The sequence below is a fragment of the Panthera pardus genome, unplaced genomic scaffold (assembly GCF_024362965.1).
Source record: "Panthera pardus isolate Hobbes unplaced genomic scaffold, ASM2436296v1 HiC_scaffold_8, whole genome shotgun sequence".
Lineage (NCBI taxonomy): Eukaryota > Metazoa > Chordata > Mammalia > Carnivora > Felidae > Panthera > Panthera pardus.
In genome coordinates this window covers 126,295,683-126,316,977 of record NW_026527013.1, presented here as the reverse complement: position 1 = coordinate 126,316,977, position 21,295 = coordinate 126,295,683, and the positions used below count along the sequence as shown (strand labels likewise).

At 40.1% G+C, this 21,295-nt stretch overlaps 1 protein-coding gene across 3 annotated transcripts in view; it reads left to right on the top strand.

The window, feature by feature from the left end:
- Nucleotides 1-21,295, top strand: part of AOAH (acyloxyacyl hydrolase) — a 167,747-nt gene that overhangs the window by 92,803 nt on the left and 53,649 nt on the right. For all 3 annotated transcript variants that reach the window (XM_019418121.2, XM_019418122.2, XM_019418120.2), the window contains exon 13: nucleotides 5,301-5,392. In XM_019418121.2, the coding sequence (XP_019273666.2) occupies nucleotides 5,301-5,392 (92 nt within the window). The remainder of the gene's footprint in view (nucleotides 1-5,300; nucleotides 5,393-21,295) is intronic.

Genomic DNA, 21,295 nt, shown 5'->3' with positions numbered 1-21,295 from the left:
AAGTTTTCTGAGAACATAAATGCTCAAGAGGAATAAGCAGGAGTTGATGAGGGAGATCCTAATTTGCATCTTTCCTGCCTTAAATGCCTGAAATATCTTGGGTACAATGTTGCGTGAATAAGGCTTTTAGTGTTTAATGTGATATGACTTAAACATTCTCTTTTTGCTAGGGTCTATAAAACCTTTGCTATTAATGGCCATTACTTCTCATTTTTATCTACCAAATTTACTAAGGAAGAAAAAGTATGTTGGGGCTTCTATTTGTCTGCTCAAATGTTTTCTATTATCTGCAATAAAATTCATTCCTCTTAAACGGGGGACAATCCACTTGGAGGGGACACTACATAATCCACCCAAACGTGATTCTTTACACAGTGTGGGGCTTCTACTTGTCAGGCTGCTCCCCTCACTGTCCTTTGACCCTCCCAACATTCCTGTTAAAGAGAGTAATATTCTACAGCCATCGGAGATACCAAAACTGACACAAAGGTAAAGCCCCTGGTTTTGCACAGCCAAGAATGGTAAAACTTCACCATAACACCATAAATGAAGTCTGAAACATTTAACCAGGAAAGCACAAATGCGTGTTATTTCAAGGTTAATTGAGTGACCAGGACAAACCTATGCAGCTGACCTTCCTGGGCTTTCCAGGACTTCGTCTGTGAGATACAAAGCCACCCTGGTCCCCGCTGTGATTCAGCATCAGCTGCCATCTGCTCCAGCTTAAATCCTGGTAGGGATGATTCCAGGACTGGTTGGGGCTTTTTTCAAGAGCAGCAAGAAGTCCAGGATTCTCCCAGATATTTGAGATCTGAAGGGATTGATCCAGAGAGACTGAATTGAGAGACCCCACTACCCAAAACAAGGCTGCCAGCCATTTTCTCCTCTGTCCTAACTCTGTCTCAACATCTGCTCCCCCCCCCCCCACTGGGAAGATAAACACTTTATCACCCACCCCTGACTGAGAATGGGGCTGGATAGACTATGGAACCCATTTCCAATGTGTCATATCCAAACCGTGGAGTTTCACTGTCTTTGTAGAGCCAGACACAGAAGTAGAGCTTCTGCATTTTTAGAGTAAAGCCTTTCCCTACTTGGCTGGCACGCTTCAGAACTGCCATCCCCTCCGTTACTGCTCCAGGCTGCAGAGAGCATCAGGCACACCTCCCTGCCATCAGGGTTCCTGTCTAACTCCCTATGAAAGAGAGAGCAGGCCCATCCCAAATCAGAAGCCTAGTTCTGTGCCCAGTTCCCCAAATCTGGGGTTGTCATGATGCAGAGGACTGAGAAAAAGGAGAGAGAGAGAGAGAGTGTGTGGTATTGGGGAGTGTTGTATTGTTCCTTTAACTCAATATGCTCTATAGGCTACTGACTCACTTAACACAGCTCACGTATTCTGTCTACATATCACAAGCCACCTGCTTATTCACTATCTCTGCCTAACAAATCTTATGAGTTTCATCCATTCTGTTTACTTTTCTTGTCTTCTCTGGATGAATTGAATATTCTCAAATCCAACAGCAAACACACATTGTAAACAGCAAGACCTAGGGAAAAAATAAGATTAAAAAAACACAGAGAAGACATTTGAGTTATAGTGGCAGGAGGAACAGAAACCAAAACAGAGAGTATCTGACTCACAATAATGGTGGAGTTTTGAGCAGAAAGTGGCAGGTGCCTCCTGCTAAGGGGTGACAAAGTGCCAGTCACTGGAACTGCATGGTGCTTCAAGATTCATCAGGAGCCTCTTTTCCATCGCCTGTTTCTGCTCCTTAGATAGAGATAAACCATAATTGACACATTGTTATTTTATTAATACATAATTATTATAATTATTAATGATAATACATTATTTTGTTGCTAACCAGCATAGTTAATCCCAAGAAGCCATCCTTTCCGGTCACCTCTCTTCCACTTCCTGCCCCCACTGTGCTGAAAATCACCCTTGGGATAAGAATAAGGATGGGGTCCTTGGGATTGACACGTGGAAGGAGAAAGCTCACAGAGCCAAGGAAAACAGGGCAAGGCACCACAGGACAACTGCTGCGTGTGAATTATTTGTTACATGACGTATTTTGAGAAGTAAATGAACACAGTAGAAGGTTCGTATCTTGGACCTCTGAATAAGAATGATAAGAACTGCAAGCAAATTGTCCAGTTCAGACCATGCCATAGTTTCCTTGGACCACTGCAACAAAGTATCACACACTGAATGGCTTTAAAAAAAATTGTTCACACAGTTCTGGAGGCTGAAAATCTGAGATCAAGGTGTCAGCAGGATGTTTCCTTCTGACAGATCTGAGAAAGAATCTGTTCCATGCCTCTCTTCTAGCTTCCAGTGATCACTGGCGATCCTTGGTGCTCCTTGACTTGTTCTTTGACTCCAGTTTCTGCCTCCATCATTACATGGTCTTGCCCCTGTGTCTCTGTGTCTCTTCTTCTTCTTGTGAAGAGACCAGTCATAGTGCATTAGGGACACATCCTATTTCAGTATGACCTCATCTTAACTAATTGCATCTGCAATGGCCCCCTATTACAAATAAGGTCACATTCTGAAATGTTGAGGGTTAGGCCTTTCACATGCCTTTTTGGAGGACACAATTCAACCCATTACAGTCCACAGTTGAGAAATAAATTTTATTTTATTTTGAGTACTCATTCTCTATATGATGGTAGGAACCATCACACTCTGACACTAGGAAAACTACTTGAGTTTTGAGGTTTTCCAAGTTTAAAGAATGATTGTAGATTCATAACCTTTGGCAACCCTATTCTGAACACATATATAATGTTCATCTATAGATAGCTTTAGATATAGATATAGATATAGATATAGATATAGATATAGATATAGATAGATATAGGCATAGATACAGATATGATATAGATGTCGATAGGTAGCTCACAAGGTGTTAACAGTGGTTACCTCATAATGATTATCTCTTAAGGGGAAGTGATGAGAGACTTTCTATATTGTAAATTATTATATATTTCAGTTCTATAACAAGTATACTTTGTAATCAGAAAAAAATAATAATGATACATTTTCAAGTGGTTAATGAGAGAGAAGTGTGGCTTTTCCTTCCCTCATAGCCTCCACATTTAGGTTCTCTTTAGGAGACAGGATAAGGATCATCATAAGCAAGGAAGCCAGCAGGGGAAGGGCCATATGCAATTTGAAAACTTGTATTCTGTGCCACAATTGCTTTGATAGGATTTGCCTTTAGACATTATCCTTAGTTTATTTTTCATTTTAAAATAAACATTAAAGGAGGACCCAAGGTTTTCATGTTTATCCAAAGGAGGCATAGGTTTTCAATGTTGAGAAGCTCAAGGGCACATGGAGGAGAAGACACTATGTACCTGAGATAAACTGCTTCCTGCAGCCAGGCATTGAGGCTTCCTGTCAGCCAGGGCAAAAAGGAAGCATTGGATTTCAGAGTGTGTATCCAAACTGAGATCCCCTGGTAAAATACAGGACACCCAGTTAAATTTGAACTTCAGATGCATAACAAACAACTTTTTAAGTATAAACATGTTCCAAACATTGCACAGGACACACTTATGCCAAAAATTATTCTTTGTTTACCTGAAATTCAATCTTTTTGTACTCATTTTTTTTAATTGTGATAAAATACTTGCAACGTAAAATTTATAATCTTACCCACCTTTAAGTGTACAGTTCATTAGTGTTAAGTATATCACGTTGCTGTGCAACCAATCTCCGACACTTTTTCATCTTGCAAAACTACAACTCTGTACCCATTAAATGGCAGCTCCTCATTCTACATCCACTCCCAGCCCCTGGCAACCACCTTTCTACTTTCTGTGTCTATGAATTTGACAGCTCTAAATACCTTCTATAAGTGAAATTATACAGTATTTATCTTTTTATGAAACTGGTTTATTTCACTTAGGATAATGTCCTTAAGTTTCACCCATGTTTTAGCATGGGTCAGAAATCTCCTTCTTCTTGAAGACTGAATAATATTCCATTGTATATAGACACCACATTTTGGGGGTTTTTTTGTGGGGTTTTTTTGTTTGTTTTAATTTTTTTAATGTTTATTTATTATTAAGAGACAGAGCGTGAACAGGGGAGGGGCAGAGAGAGAGGGAGACACAGAATCTGAAGCAGGCTCCAGGCTCTGAGTTGTCAGCACAGAGCCTGACGCGGGGCTCAAACTCACAAACCACAGGGTCGTGACCTGAGCTGAAGTCGGACGCTTAACCGACTGAGCCACTCAGGCGCCTGGTTTTGTTTTTGAGACTATTTTTGAGACAGAGAGACAGAGCAGGGGAATGGCAGAAAGAGAGAGGGGACAACACAGAATCTGAAGCAGGCTCCAGGCTCTGAGCTTTCACCACAGAGCCCTACATGGGTCCCAGAATCCATGAACCGTGAGATCATGAATTGAATTGAAGTCAGATGCTTAACCAACAGCACCCCATACATTTTGTGTATTGAAACTCAAATTTAACTGGGTATCCTCTATTTTTATTTGCTAAATTTGGCAACCCTATTCTGAAAACATCAGTCTAGATAAGCTTTTTGTAGAAATTAGACCAGAGTAGAGGTTTACCCCAGAGGGCATTTATAAAAGGAATAATAAGGGGACATAGCTGGCAATGTTTTTTCTCTATGATTTTGCACAAGCCATAGAAACATGGTTCAAATGAATCCTGGTTTTGTCAACACTCTGTGTCAACAGTTCTTGAACCCGAGACTGTGTAAGAGATACAGGGGGTATGTGAACCCCTTGAAATCATAGGCCGTGTTGAATATATGTGCATCTTTGTGAGGAAAGAAACCAAAATTAGATTCTCAAAGGTGCCTGAGACTCCCAAGGAGGTCAGGAGACACTATCTTATTGACTGAGGACATGGCTTTGAACTCAGGGAAGGCATTCTTGCTGGGGGCTTGGGTATTATTATTGTTTGAGCAGTTGATTTCCTGAATATCTAAAATAAATATGGAGAAAATCTCAGCAAATTTAAAAGAGTGGAAAGTTTACCCATCTACTGAAGCATCCCTTTCAAATGAGGGATGAGTATAAGCTGCCACACATTTCACATCTTTCACAGAAGCTGAATGGAAGCCAGTTCATGAGTGATGCTGATCTTTGTGAAGTCCCTGATGATAGAGTGGCATACGCTTTATATACCAAAGCCTCTTAAAGAAATAGATTAAGAAAAAGAGAGTGAGAAAGACAGAGAATGCCGCCTAGGCAATGGATAATGTTACTACCTGTAAAAAACAAATGACCATTTTTATAATCACCACTTTATGTTTTCTTTAGAAATCCTTCGTCAATTTACCAACAGCTCTTACCAATGAGCTCAACTGGCCCCAAATCTCTGGTGCTACTGGGTTTCTGGACTCCATTAGTGGGTATGTATGTTTGAGTACCTTTAAACATTTCAACGTATCTGTGTAAGGAAAGAACAAGAGACGGGGCTTGCTCCCAAGATGTTGAAACGAGAATTATTAGGAATTGCTTCTAGAACATGAGTAACATACAAGAAACCTACCACTGACATAGAGTCCACTATGCAGGGGGATGTAATGCAAATTGAATTTTATCAGTGTTCACAAGGAGGGAATATTCTCATTGCAGGGGCTGTAGAGTTGACCTCTAATGGATAAGACATAAACACATCACTGACTTTTTCTCATTCAAGGGACAAGAAAGTTTACTTGATTATTTACTCTCAGAAATTAATATCCATAAAGGTAATGGCTAAAATTAATAGGCAAGTCTCAAGGTCCTGGAATCACCCTGGCTTCAATGCTCTGGATTTGAAGGTAGAGACAATGTATGGCAAATCTGAGTGACACACAAACCCAATTTGCTATGTGTGATTAGGCGTTGACTCAGAGCCTGGGGGCAGCCATTCATAGGTTAGCACCCCATTTTTTTATTTAATGGAGGACATTATATATCATAAATAAATTATTCGATCATTACCTTATTGTCTTCCCTCATTCATCTAAAAATACTTACTAAATACTTACTACCTAATCAGGAATATATGCTATAGATGTTTCAAAGGTAAATGGGGTTTGACCTATCTCTGCAACCAATTAAAATCAAATAGGGCAGATTAGACAAATGTACAAATAATGATAATACAAGAAAGATGTGCCACAAGACAACTCTCAACACAGAGCTACAGATTCGTTGAAGAAATAATTCATAGAATTAGTCAATAGCCTCTTCCTTTTGGGGTGTCAGGCCAGGGGCCCAAACCCTAAAGGATTTACAAGATTGGTGTAATGAAAGAGGTAGAGAAAAAACAGGAAATGATAACCAATCTTCAGGAAAGGGCATTGACAATAATGTAGAAATCATCTGTGAATATAGGGAAAGCAAAGGGGATGCATTTGCAAGTTTAGGTGTAGGTTTTCAAGTTTAATCACATGAAAAATGAGGTTAGTGTAATAATGTTAACAGTATCAGTGATAGGGAGAGCAAGAAGTAACCTTCATGAGACATTCACTGTATGCAAATCACTACCCTGAGTGTTATGTAGAGATTTTTCTCATTTCATCTCTTTGTGAGGGAGCTGGCATTAATTTCTGCATTTCACAGTTGAGGAATCTAAGGGTTACATAGACAGGTTAAGAAACTTGACCAGGGACCCACATTAATGTGAAATGGTGGGATCTGTCATCATGGAACACTATACCAGGGAGTAATTTGGTGAGCAGGGGTCCTCCTGGTCCCCAATGCCCAAACTGTATGATTTTTTTTTTCATTCTACCTGCAGGAATGTTGCTCTCTGTAGTCTTTGTCACTTTGAGAGAATAGCGATGGGATGGAGAAATGACTAAGAATCAAAGAAGCCCTCTCCACGGGGAGACATGGCATGCATTGTTTCAAAGGTCAATCAGGGGCTCCCTTTCTATGGGCCCCCTACTCCCGGTGGTCTGGGGCCCCCTGAGCACCAGGCTTAGCCTCTCTTTCTTCAGCTGCACTTGCTATTGTTTTTGTCGCCTGGAACACATCCAGAGATAGCCAAGCTGAAGCAGCTTTCTGGAAAAAAGACTCTTACCTATCTCCCCACTGTCAACACTGAAAGTGAGAAAACAAAATTTAACTGGCCTCCACCAATCCAGTACAAAAACACCTGGAGATTTCTCTAAATTAAAGCTTTTATGACAACAACAAAGGAATACATTATGAATGAGAAATGGATATAGTTTATTACACTTTTAATGGAAGTTTAACTTTATGTTGAACCCTATAAAATTCAGCCACCTTTTGACCTAAAGCTTCACAAGGTTGCCATTGAGGAAATGCCAGTCTGATGTTTAAAACAATTGCCAATGGGGCGCCTGGGTGGCTCAGTCGGTTGAGCGACCGACTTCGGCTCAGGTCATGATCTCATGGTTTGTGTGTTCGAGCCCCCGTGTCAGGCTCTGTGCTGACAGCTCAGAGCCTGGAGCCTGCTTCGGATTCTGTGTCTCCCTCTCTCTCTGCCCCTCCCCCACCCATGCTCTGTCTCTCTCTGTCTCCAAAATAAACATTTAAAAAAATAAAATAAAAAATAAAACAATTGCCAAGTAGTTTAAATCTTCCTTGGAGTCATCCAAAGGGTGAAAGAAGAATCCACTCAGCAGGGCCCAGTTGAAGGGAAAACTGGTTTCCTTATCTCTTCCACTTATAGCTCACACTCACCAACAGTTGCCCCACATCTCCTACATCTAATTTTCCCAAAAACTCTGCCCCAAAATAGCTCCTGCTCCCAAGCAGGCTGTTCAGTTGTTTTTAGATTTTAGTGAGGGGGTGACAGGGGGAGCCAATGTCCTTCTGTGTCTCTTCTGTCCTCAGACTAGGGGTTTGCTCCCTTCTCAGTGTGAAATCCCACTAGCCCTCCAGTCCCATGGCTGCATCCACCACCATCCTATCAGAGCCCAGCAGCAGACAGATGTCCATAGGAGAAAGGCAGTGGGGAGAAAGGGAGAGGAGAGTTGCCAGTCTTTAGCCACTCATGGTTTATAATCCTTATAAGGGCTGTGCAGAGACATTCTAACACCATCTCACAAAGGAGGTGACTGGCTAGGTGTGCGTTAGGTGAAAGTCATCCCTATCCTAAGCTAGTTGGTGCTGACTTAGCACCTTCTTGTATCAGGCTCTGTGTTGCCATTTACAAAACTTCCATCTGGTTCTGCAACTTACTCATCACTGACTCCAGGTACTGTCCTTATCTGTTGTGTTTCTAAGGATGTGTGCAGCACAGCTGGCATGCTGTAGGGTCACATACCCTGCAAGGGCTTTTCTCTCTATGTGTTTGTGGGGCCCCAGGCTATCTAGTCGTTTCTCTCCAAGAGCTCTTTCTGCCACCTGTTTGTGTGTACTATGCCTGTGTTCTTTGCCACCCAGCTGGAATGGGGGAAATATATTCAGTTCCTTTTGACAGAAAAGGAAATTCTCTGAAATCTGAGTTGCAGCAGATTCCGCCAGTAAACAGACACATAGCAGCATGATAGTCATGTGTGTGTCACCATTCAAGACATCCCTCCCAGCAGTAGGTCCTGTTAAACCATTTCTATAATCTCATGCAAATTATATACTGCAGATAATCTAGGCTGGGCCAATCCCTTCTTAAAATAACAAAGATTTATAAAGCATGTAAAAAATATTAGAGAGATTAGAAGATTAGATTAGAGATTAGAAGATCCTCTTCTGCTGGAATCAGGAGAATGAAAAGAATATTGACCCAGAAAGCAACGTGTATGAACGACATGGGCAGTTTCCACGGGCATTTTGAGCATGTCCTTCTGAGTCCAAATGCTTATCAAAATGGGATAGAATTTATGGATTTCTCTCTTCAACTGGATCTGTAGATAGTGCTTCTTATTATCTGTGATCAGCATCATGCTTTGGGTATTAACAATGTTCTTTAGAAAATGTACCTTTGAGGGGCGCCTGGGTGGCGCAGTCGGTTAAGCGTCCGACTTCAGCCAGGTCACGATCTCGCGGTCGGTGAGTTCGAGCCCCGCGTCAGGCTCTGGGCGGATGGCTCGGAGCCTGGAGCCTGTTTCCGATTCTGTGTCTCCCTCTCTCTCTGCCCCTCCCCCGTTCATGCTCTGTCTCTCTCTCTGTCCCAAAAATAAATTTAAAAAGTTGAAAAAAAAAAAAATTAAAAATTAAAAAAAAAAAAAAAAAAAAGAAAATGTACCTTTGAAAGCAAAGGATGCATGGTGCCTGGGTAGCTCAGTCAGTTGGGCATTAGACTCTTGGTTTTGGCTCAGATAATGATCTCACAGTTTCGTGAGTTCTAGCCCCACATCTGGCTCTGCATTGGCTCTCTATCATCTCTCTCTGCCCCTCCCCTGTTTGTGCTCTCTGTCTCTCTCAAAATAAATAAATAAACTTAAAAAATAAAGGAAAGAAAGATAGAAAGAAAGAAAGAAAGAAAGAAAGAAAGAAAGAAAGAAAGAAAGAAAGAAAGAAAGAAAAAGAAAGAAAGAAAGCAAAAAGATGTTGCTTGGGAGAGAAAATGGTTACCTTCCTTTTCTTTTTCCAACATACCCTCCTCCCTCAAAATTCAATATTTTTTATGAGGTAAATGTAACTAATTGAAATTACATGCATGCATTAAAAGACAAATACAACCCCTTACTTTCACAAATCTTTACATCCTTCAGTTGATTCGACATTAACAAAAATCTGTTCTCTTGACTCTTAGGCTCAAGAAAATTCAAAAAACAATATCGTTTAAAACCATGTGTTTTATTTTGTTTTCCCAATGTGATTCTGAAAGTAATTGAGTGGTTCAAAGACAAAAAAAAACCGAAAACAAAACAAAACAAAAACCCACCCTATGAGGTTGGTAGCATGGGAGCTGGGAGCCCAATAGCCAACATTAGAGAAGGGAACTATAATTGTAAGTGAGAAGAAATGGGTATTTTTTTAATTAAAAATAGTACTTCATGTTCAGATCATGTTCAAAAGCAATTAATGTAAGAGAAAAATCCTATTTAAGTTAAAGAACACAAGGCCCAGTAACACATATGGAAGTATGGGAAACAATACCAAAATTCAGGAAGGAAGGACTTCTAGTTAAAGCAATATCTAAAACTCCAGAGCCCTGTGAGTTGGTGTGGTAGAGTAGGAGGAAGACCACCTTTACAGGTATAAGGGTTCTGGTTCTGCATGGCCTTCAGTGGAATATACAGCAGTCCTGGACCTCATTTATATGTTGAAGTTGAGTTGCACCTAGCAATCTCTGAAGTTCTCCCCAGTATTAAAGTTTAGTGGCTTTAGGGCAACGTGTTATTGAAGTCCACATCCTACCCTCCTGATGCTCCTTGGTTTAGAAGCATTGGAGGAAGCTGTTGAGAAAATATGCTCCTGCTTCTCCCCACCAAATATGCTTTTCTCCACCCCTTAACTGACCATGCCTTCAGATAAGACTTGGTTAATTTTATGGGTCAGAGCCTGAAATTTTCTAGGAACCATGTTTCTCTAGGGCCAGGGTTGTTGTGCCATAAAGTTTGAGCATCTGCATCATAAGCCCTGCACTGTGTGGTGCTGGCTACTTGACCAGCTACTGGTTTAAGTAGCACTCCATAATTGATTGTCCTTTATGGGTACTATTTCCTCTAAGCAAAAGTCAGACAGAGAACCTAGTAACTCCAAACCCTTAACAAACATAAGCACCTGAACCTAACCACATCTAACGTGAGCATTTATGGTGCCCAAAACCCCTTCTGAAAGTGGGTCCAGGAGATGGTCCAGTCAGTGGAGTTCTGCAGGCCAGGGGTAAGTGGTAGAGAAGTCCTTCAAAGCTGGAGAGCAGAGGGAGGAAAAACAGGGCAGTAATCAGAGCTTTAAAAATAAAAGGTGAAGTTAGCCATTAAAAATCATGAAAGCCAAAGGAACCAAAAGCAATTACCGAAGTTACCATATCAAGCTGGAAAGAGAAGAGTGAGATCAGTAGGTCAACATAAGTGGGTGCCAACTACATGGAATTTTGTAGAACAAATGTTGATCCCTCTGCCACTGGCTTAGATTTGCTATTTGGGGCCAGAAACATAGTACACGCTTAGAGAGAAATAGACAAAGCTACTGTGAAAAGAGGCACAGTAATGCTATTCAAGGACATTTAAACACACATCTTTGATGAGCGGTGTCCTAGAATCTGAGTGTTAAAGGTTATCTATTCTCTCCAACCCAATAGACGTTATATGAGAGAACAATTTTGAAAAGCAGTGTATAATTCCAAACCAAGTCACTTGGGGTGTTAAAAACAGAAAATTGGAGAGAAGGGATTTGCAGCTAAGATTTGCTAACCTAATTTCATGTTTTAAAAAAAGACATGTAAGTACTAAACACTAGTGGACTTAATAACCTTATTAAATCCATTATTCAAAAATTACATGTGATGTAAGTGCAAATCATTAGTCATCTTATAATTATACTTTGCAAAACAAATAATTAGCCAGAGAGGTGGTCATTTGAAGTTAGGTGAGGCTGATTGGAGTGAAATACAGTCTACATCAGAGATTCTCCAAGTGTGGTCTGTGGACTGCTGGGAGGTGGGTCTCTCAGGCCTTTTCGAGGGATCCACAAGGTAAAAATTACTTTCACATAGTACCAAAACAGTATTTGCCTTTTGCACCGTGTAGCCATTGGTACTGATGGCACAAAAACATGGTGGGTGAAATTGTTGACATCTGAGCATGAATAAAGGCAGTGGCGCCAAACTATGTTTATAGTCACTGTGATCTTCACCTCTACACAACCCTCGTTTTAAAACATAGCCCGGGGGTGGAGGGCAGCCTCCCCTGAAAAGTTCACCTATTGAGCAGAAGAATTATTAATTTTTTTAAAGTATTTCCATGATTTTTTAATAATTTCATCAGATGAAATGGGAGGTATGCATAAAGCACTTGTACTGCATAAGAAAAAATAGGATTTTCTTAAGAAAAAGCACTTTTGTGAGGGAGTTGAGAGCTGAATTAGTCAGTTTTTCATGGAACACTGGTTTTATTTAAAAGATCTAGAAAATAAATTATAGTTATTCAGATTGGATATGTGGCAGATAGTGTATCTGAAATGAAGGAGCTTCAAGGAAAACAACTGACAGTATTGACCGTTAATCATAAAATTTCAGCTTTCAAAGAAAATTCTGAGTTTTTGAAAACTTGTATTTTCTGTTATGAACTTGACAGCTTCCTAATACCCAAAACTTTTCTGATATGTAGTGCTAGCAACAAGTATGATTTTTCAATATTGTATCATAAAATGTATAAACATTTAAAATATCCACATAACTCAGTGAGCCAATATTTTCTAAATGACCAGTATATGATGTATAAAACCATGCATGGGTAAAAGATCCATTCAAAGTACAAGATAGACCAATGCATTTTAATGTGATGTGGTACAAAAGTTCATTGATATAATTTCAGATTCCACATGACAACTAATCAATCTTTAAAATAATACCACATCTCAAGTTTTGGTATAGAATCAAAGAAGACTGTCCATACTTATCTAAAAAAGTAGAGGTGCCTGGGAGGCTCTGTCGGTTAGGGGTCTGACTTCGGCTCAGGTCATGATGTTGCAGTTCGTGAGTTCAAGTCCAGCCATCAGGCTCTCTGCTATCAGCATGGAGCCCACTTCAGATCCTCTGTCCCCTTCTCTCTCTGCCCCTCTGCCATGCATGTGCACGTGTGCACACACTTGTGCTCTCTCTCTCTCAAAAATAAATATAAACATTTTTAAAAAGATATTAAAATGTTACTCCCTTTTACAACTATATGTTGAAGATGAGACTTTCTTCACATAATTCCATCAAAACAACATACCACTACAGATTTAATGCAGAAGCAGAGATGAGAACCCAGACTGTCTTCTATTAAGTCAGACAGCAAAGAAACTTGAAAAAGTGTAAGACGATGCCATTTTTCCCACTAATTGGAGGAAGGGTTGGAAAATACATATTTTTCAGAAAAAAATATGTTACTTATGTTAACATGTAATGGGTTTATTTTTATTATTATTTTAAATGAATCAATAATTAAATATTCTTTTAAATTTCTAAGTTTTGATTTCTAACATATAATATTGACAGGTATAATTCACATTTAATTTTCTTTAAAAATCTCTCTGGGTTCCTCAGTAACTTTAAGAGTATAAAATGGTTCTGAGAGCAACAAATTGAGAACTTCTGTTTCAGAGAATGAGTGGGAAAAAGAAATGTGGCTGTGGACAGAAGCTGGTGGGAGGGGTGCCAACATTTAGAGGTTCAGGAAGAGAAGATAAGGAAGGAATAGTCCTTGGGGTGCCTGGTGGCTTAGTGGATTAAGGGTGGGATTCTTGATTTCAGCTCAAGTCATGATCTCACTGTTCATGAGTTCAAGCTCCGCATGGGGCTCCACACTGACAGTGCAGAGCCTGCTTGGGATTCTCTCTCTCACTCTCTCTGCTCCTCCCCTGCTCATGCTCTTTCTAAGTAAATAAACCGCTAAATAAATTTTTTAAAGGAAGAAATAGCTCTCAAAGTAGAGAGAAAACTAGAAGGGTTCAGCAGCCTAGAGACCAAGGGAAGAAAGTGTTTCCAAAGGAGAAGTGACTTTCAGCCAAATGCTGCCAGAGGCAGAGGAGGACTGGAACAGAGAAAGAGGACTGTGGGTGCAGGGCGGTGATCAAGGGAGACTGGCCAGAGATGTCTCAGTGGGGGAAGATGGAAACCTGACTGCAGAGAGTAGTTTCCAGGAGGTAATAAGGGAAGTGAGCATCAACAACTTATTTAGTAAGTTCCCTTTGGGACACCTGGGTGGCTCAATCAGTTAACTGCCTGACTTCAGCTCAGGTCATGATCCCAAGGTTCCTGAGTTCGAGTTTCTCCACCTTCTCCGGTCGGGCTCTGTGCTGAGAGTTCAGAGCCTGGAGACTGCTTTGGATTCAGTGTCTTCCTCACTCTCTGCCCCTCCCCCATTCATGCTCTGTATGTGTGTCTCTCTCTCTTAAAAATAAATAAATATTAAAATAAATAAAAAATTAAAACCTTCCCCATTAAAGGGAGAAGAGAAAAGGTGTGATAGCTTGTGGGGAATCATTTTTAGATGAGAAATCCTACAGTATGCTGTTAGTGAGAGGAAGTTCCAACAGGGAAAGAAAGGTGGATGAAGGAAGGAAGCAAGGAAGGATGGAGAAAGCAAGAAGGGATGGAATGAAGGCTCAGGGCACTGCCCTTTGGGCCAGAAGGACCATCTGTAGAAGCCGTAACTCCTAGCCAAGGACTCTTCCTGCCATATACTGACAAATCTCTCCATCTGCAAAACTTCTCCCTTGATGCCACTCATTTCTAAATTTTCACTTTTTAATTTAATTACTCAAATAATGAATACATTTTCATCTTACAAAACATACTGAGGTATATTTATAGTAAAAAGCCAAAGCTTTCCCCCAATTCCACCCCCTTTCCCAGGAGAAAGCCCTATTATCAATTTAGCGTGATTTTGTTCAGATCCCTTCTGTGTGATTACATGTGTAAATCGGTACATAAAGAAATATTTCATTAAAATCTCCCCATAAGTGGCATTAAACAGTGTATAATACACTGTAAATTAATGCTTTGCTTTAACAATACTTCTCAAAGCACTTTCCATTCTTGAACAATTCTGCGTGGTATTTCATAGCATCGTACTGATGGACAGTCCATTCCAAATCCTCACGATACCCAATAATGCCATAATGAACATCCTACAGTTCTCTTTATGAATACATGTGACAATTTATTTAGAAAAAAATGGATAGAGGAGCGCCTTGGTGGCTCAGTCCGTTAAGCATCTGACTTCGGCTCAGGTCATGATCTCACAGTTCATGGGTTCGAGCCCGTGTCGGGCTCTGTGCTGACAGCTAGAGCCTGGAGCCTGCTTCAGATTCTGTGTCTCCCTCCCTCTCTGCCTCACCCTTGCTCATGCTCTGTCTCTGCCTCTCAAAAATAAATGTTAAAAAAAATTCTAAATAAATAAATAAACATCTAAGAAAAAATGGATAGATCTGAATGTATAGAATGTATACATTTTAATTTTTCATAATCTCCCCAAAAAGCTATCCCAATTTATATTCCCACAAATAGTCTGTGAGAATACTTGTTTCCCCGTATCCTTGCCAATACTGAAGATTGTCCATCTTCTTAATTTTTTCCAATCTAACAATATTTTATTGTTATTCTGATAATATGTAACCTGGTTACTAGTGAGTTTGAGCATCTCTTCATGAGCACTCACACTCACCTTTGTCTTATCTAGTTACCCTTTGTTCACGCTTCCACGCTCACCACCCAGGGATCAGTTCCTTTAGACAGCCTCCTCAGGCCAACCCCCACCTGAGTGGATGATTCTCTCCTGTGCTCCTAGTGTGCTCCTTCAACCTCAATGTCACCTCACTTGTCAAAACAGTTTATTTATTGTCTCTCCACTCCGCCCACCCCACCCCAGACTCTGAGCATCTTGAGTACAGGAATTAGGCTTGACTTTGCTCTCTAGCCCTAGACCCTAACACATTATGTGGCACCATAATAGGTACTCAGTAAAAGAGAACAACTGAATAAGTTCATATTGATATCACTTTACATTTGTAGAGTGCTTTACAATCTACAAGGCTCCTTCCCTTGCATTTCCTCAGATTGCCTAAATCAAGTCAGATTTGCAGGAATTAACATTTCAGGGAAAACGCTAGGGATAAGGGAAAAGGAATATAAACAGAATGAATTGAATCACCAGCTGCATGATGTGATGCATGTAAAAATAAATCAGTGTAGCTTAAGCCCTTGGACTTTTAAGCATGTTCTATAATAAATGTTCTACAAGAAACTAGCAAAATTCATTTAAGTATTAAAATAACCACACAGTCAACAAATTGGAGAGAACAATTTTCAAGTAAAATAATCAACTCAATAGCCAGATAGAAGGAATAAAACAAATGAGAGATCTGCTAACAAGTGAATTTGGTCAATAATAGATAAGTCAAGCCTCGGTGTGAAGTTTTGTCCAGAATGATATAATTTTTCAATCCAGATTGATCAAAGTAAATGAACAACCTCCAAATTTCTCTAGCAAAATTACTATAACCAACTCAACCCGAGATTTTAGGCCATCTCAATGCTTACATAGAGAGCACAGAAATAGTTCATCAATATTCCCCAACATACTTCTGTGAAACATTAGTTCCACAAGATGTCATACATATTTTTTAAAAGATTCCTAGGGCAACTAAGTTTTGGAAATGCTGGTTTAAATAAGGAGAAACACATTTATTCAGTATAAGGCTTATTAGAGCCTTTAATAAGGCAAAAAACCTTATGTATCTCCAAGGTATAATATGAAACCGTTTCTAAACTTATTTGACCGCCGAACTATGTAGAAAATCTCTCTCTCTCCCTTTCTCTCTATATGTATGCATTTAATGAGAAAGATACATTTCAAGAAACTAGTGTTTCACAGCATCCTTTGAGAAGTGCTGTTTAGATTATTAAAACAATCTTTTGTGTATCACAAGTGATCTTCGTACATTATAAGCCTCAACACCTTAAATCTCTCAGTTTATCATAGTTTAATATTTATGCTGATGCAGTGGCCTACAATCAAATCTGAGGCCAAGAAAAGCCAGGAAGGAAGCAGTTACAGCTGCTCTAAGTTCAGAGGACAGAGGAAGGAACCTTAGTGGGAAGTTAACAGGTAAGAAGCCTTGTCTGAGTACCGCAGCTCATGAATTATTGAACACAATGCCCATGAAGTCTATTTCCCTGCATTATTTGCTGCTCCAAATTCAAAATCTATCATGCTGTCTGACTAATCTTTTCATGTCTGAACTCCTAGGACCTCCTCTATAGCCAGCCTCACCACTGCACACACACCCCTGCATAATTAGCCCACTGCTAGTCTCTCTGAATACACAACGAGTCATATTCTACATGTTTATCTCTCTCTGAGGCTGAAATCTTCATTGTTCCATGATGTGGTGAATTAGAGGTTACACAGGGATCTAGTATCAAAGAACTAGAAGGAATTTTAAGAATTCTTTAATCCATCTCCCCGGCCCCATGCTAGTCTGACTTCCACCCACATCAGAAAGAAAACTATTCACTCTTTTCTTAAAGCTTCCCAGCAGTAGTGGTCCCTGGATGAAGCCTGCCTGGTCTCTAAATGATTCAGTTTTATCCTAATCCACTCCCCTGCCCTAACCCTTCACATTAGATGTTACCATGTATCTCTCACTGTCCCTGCTACTAGTCTTCCACATGCCCTAGTCTTTTTTTCGTGTGTCTCATTCTCTACGATTCGCCTTAATTAGGGTGTCAGAACTTATACCCAAACTAGCAGTGCTCTGCAGAGAGACAGAAATAGCCTCAGAAACTTCACCAGGACCTGATACATCACTGTTGTTTGCATAGTATCAGACTTGATTTATCCCCAAAACCTCGGATATGCTAAGCCTTTTGGGGAAGCTGTTCTGTTGCCTTTCTCCAAGTACATTCTGCTTTGAGTCAACATAGAAGGTGATGACTTTTTTCAGTTTTAAATTCGACTCCTTTAATTTATCTGCATCATGCATAAGGCTCATTTTTTGGTCTTCTTCTTTGTTTTGTTTTGTTTTCCATTTGGTCATAGTGAAATGGTATGGTGGTGGTAGGTCATAAGAAGGCTATCAGAGAAAGTGGTTTGTGTGTGTATGTGTGTTTACCTGAACCTATGTTGGGGAGAGCAACCAGTAGACATTCTGTGTTAGGTTTACCTGTTTTGAATTTTGATGTTAGAAATCAAAAGCGGACCAGTGTGTCCTCACGTGAAATGCCTGTACTTCCTGGGCACTGGAGTAGGTAGAGCTAGTCACAGCGGGAATTGAATATGGCATGCTTCCACGTCAGCCCCGTACATTGAGGATACCAGCATCTTGGGCATTGGGGAAGGTGGGAGAAAGAGAACTTTCAAGTACTCCTCTCTGCCCCCATCAAACTACAGCACTGATGCTATCACCTCTTCTACCAGCCCATTGGGCTTTGTTTTGATGTACAACAGAGGGCAAAGGGAAAAAACAGAAGGTCACACTGAAAAACCTGAGTCCAAGTAGGGGTAGACTGGACTGGTTTCAAATCTCAGAAAGGTCATCACAGTTAACCTTACTATGCACAGTATCCTTGGTTTCTCCTATTAATTCAAATTCACCTGACCCTGTATACAGATGCCTTTCTATCAAGCATTCTCAATTTGTTAGCATCTCAAAAATATTGTGCTATGGGCTTCTCAGAGTACTGTATTGATTGTTCTGTCTCCTCAGGATTCCTGGACACTCCATGAGAAATTCAATCCCTAGTATTTATAAGACAGATTATGCATTCGAGGTGGGATGAAAGAAAACGATATCTTTGATTATGTGAAATGATTGCTAATGCCTAGTACAAAACCTTAATCTCAAAAGTCTAGATACTATTTCTGGTCAGAAATGTTAATGAAACTATTCACCAATTGGCAAAGATTTTGTATTATTGCAAAGACAGATGCAACTAACTGTTTCTATAATATTAATATACACTATTCGCTCTCCATGAGCAGGTCATGAGCAAAACAGTATTTCGGTACATAAATTCCATTTTTAGAATTATCAAAAATACATTTATGGCTAAATATTGGTAACAATTACTTTCCCAAAGTAAAATAACCCCTCTTTATTGACCGTGAAATTATTTTAGGATTGAACTCAGATCTAATGTCCATTTCCCATCTGCTTTTTTCAAAATATAATAAAACAGTCAAGGCAGAGGGCGTAAATGACACAGAGTATAAAGTATTCATTTCAGGCTTCTGGGTAAGATAGCAGATTGAGCAAAGCATTTACTTCTGTCCCTTGAGAAACTCCACTGAAATGACAGTAAATGAATCTGTCCACAAGGACAAAGAGAACAGGAAGAGCCAACAGCCACAAAACATTGGAAACCAGAAAGCAGAACAAGTGGTAACTGACTCAGTTGACTCAGAAAGCTGCATCTGAAGCCAGTGGGAAGGAATGTCAAGAAGCAACCTGGTTTACACTGCAGATTCCCCAGAAGACTTGAGGATTGGTTATATTTGGTAGCTCTAGAAATTGAGGTGAGAGTAAAAACAAGGGTCGATTGAAAGATTGTTGAAGAAGCAGTTAGATCCTGAGACTCTTTCCCAACTTCACACAGGTGGGCAGTTGCCTCTCCTTACTCTGGTATAAGTCTAGAGGTTTATTATTCTCTAGAGATGCTAATATCAAAAGCTTCTGGACTGAGGGACACCAGACATAAGTGAAGAGAGGAGCACCCCACTCCACATGCATACTGAATGCTGCGAACCACCCACCCCTAGCCCCAGGGTGCTGGTAACCTGGCTGGAGGGCAGAAGATCCTTCTGTAGGGAGTCTACACATCCCAGGGAGGAAAGCCCCAGACACTGACAGCAGGGCTTCCCCGAGAAAGTCCCCACCAGCCCATGCTACAGTGAGGATCTGAGTCAAAAAGCCACACCCAGAGGTCCACTTTCCAATCAGCTTTGAAGTTTTTAACCAGCTTCCACTTTTAAGTACAAGCCAACAAACAATCCAGGATCATCGGACATCAGAGGGAAATTTTGAATGTAGAAAGAAAACACAAAAAGAGAAGAAGCAACTTCAAGAAAATAAACTATTGCTATTTTCTAAGGAAGAAACATTTTTCTTAGACTCTAATATCTTACCTATAAAAAATAACTAGAATTCGGGGCACCTGGGTGGCTCAGTCAGTTCAGCATCTGACTTTGGCTCAGGTCATGATCTCGCGGTCTGTGGGTTCAAGCCCCACGTTGGGTTGTGTGCTGACAGCTCAGAGCCTGGAGCCTGCTTCAGATTCTGTGTCTCCTCTCTCTCTGCCCCTCCCCCACTCATGTTCTGTCTCTCTCTCTCTGTCAAAAATCAATAAACATTTAAAAAAAATTTTTACAATAATAACTAGAATTAGTATCTCCAAAAAGATAAGAAAAGATATTTCATTCGTGTAACAAGAATGTTACACTAAAATTAAAGAAATATTCAAAAAACAAAAAATATCACTTGGAAGTTATGCTAGTGGCATAAGATAGTTTTCATAAAAGGATTAAAGATGAAATTGAAGAGATCCTCCAGAAAATAGAACAAAAGACAAAGAGATGGAAAATAGGGCAGAAAAGCTAGGAAAATTAGAAGACCTGCCCAGCTGACCCAATATACAAATAATAAGCGTTCTAAGGAAAAAAAGAAAGGAAGAAATCATCAATGAAATAATTCAAGAACGTCTCTCAGAACTGACACATGTGAATTTCCAGGTTGAAAAGGTCCCTGGGTGACTAACACTGTGAATGCAAATAGAGCCACCCCAAGCCTATCATCACAACATTTCAGAACTCTTGAACAGATGCTACTGCAGGTTTTCAAAGGATGGAGGCACAGAGCAGCTTCAGACAACAACACTGGGAGGCTGGGAGCCAATGAACTGATAGCTTCAAACTTCTGAGGGAAAATGATTTTAACCTAGAATTCTATAACCATCTGTTCTGGTTAACTATTGTTGTGTAACAAAACACTCCAAACTTTAGTGGCTTAGAACAACAACCATTTTCATTACCTCTCACAGTATAGGGTATCAGGAATTCAGGAAGAGTGTGGCTGGCCAATTCTTCCTCTCCATGTGATATTGACCATGGTTACTTGATGGTATCTACCTAGTGGTTGGGTTAAAGGGTCAGATATGACTTGACTCACATAACTGAGGCTTGAGAAGGAGAGTTAGAATATTGGGTTTGTTGTAGAATATTGGGTCCTGTTTCCTTTCCAGATAGAGACTTTAAAAAAAGGCTTTAATTTTTGGGCAGTTTTAGATATCCAGAAAAATTGAGCAGAAGGTACAGAGTTCCTATATACTCTGTCATCTCCTCCTCAATTTTGCCTATTATCAACATCTTGCATTAATGTGGTACATTAGTGTGGTTATAAATGAAGAGCCAATATTTATATATTATTCTTAACTAAAGTCTACAGTTTACCTAAGGGTGTATTCTTTATGTTGAACCTTGCATGGGTTTTGCCAAATGCATAATGGCATGTATCCACCATTACAGTATCATATATCAGTATCACTGCCCCTACCCACAAAAACCTCTGTGCTCCATTTATTAATCCCTCCTGTCTCTCCCCAAATCCCTAGAAACCACTTATCTTTTACAGTGTCTATGGTTTTGCCTTTTTCCAGAGTGCCACCTAGTTGGAATCATACAGAATATAGCCTTTTCATATTGGCT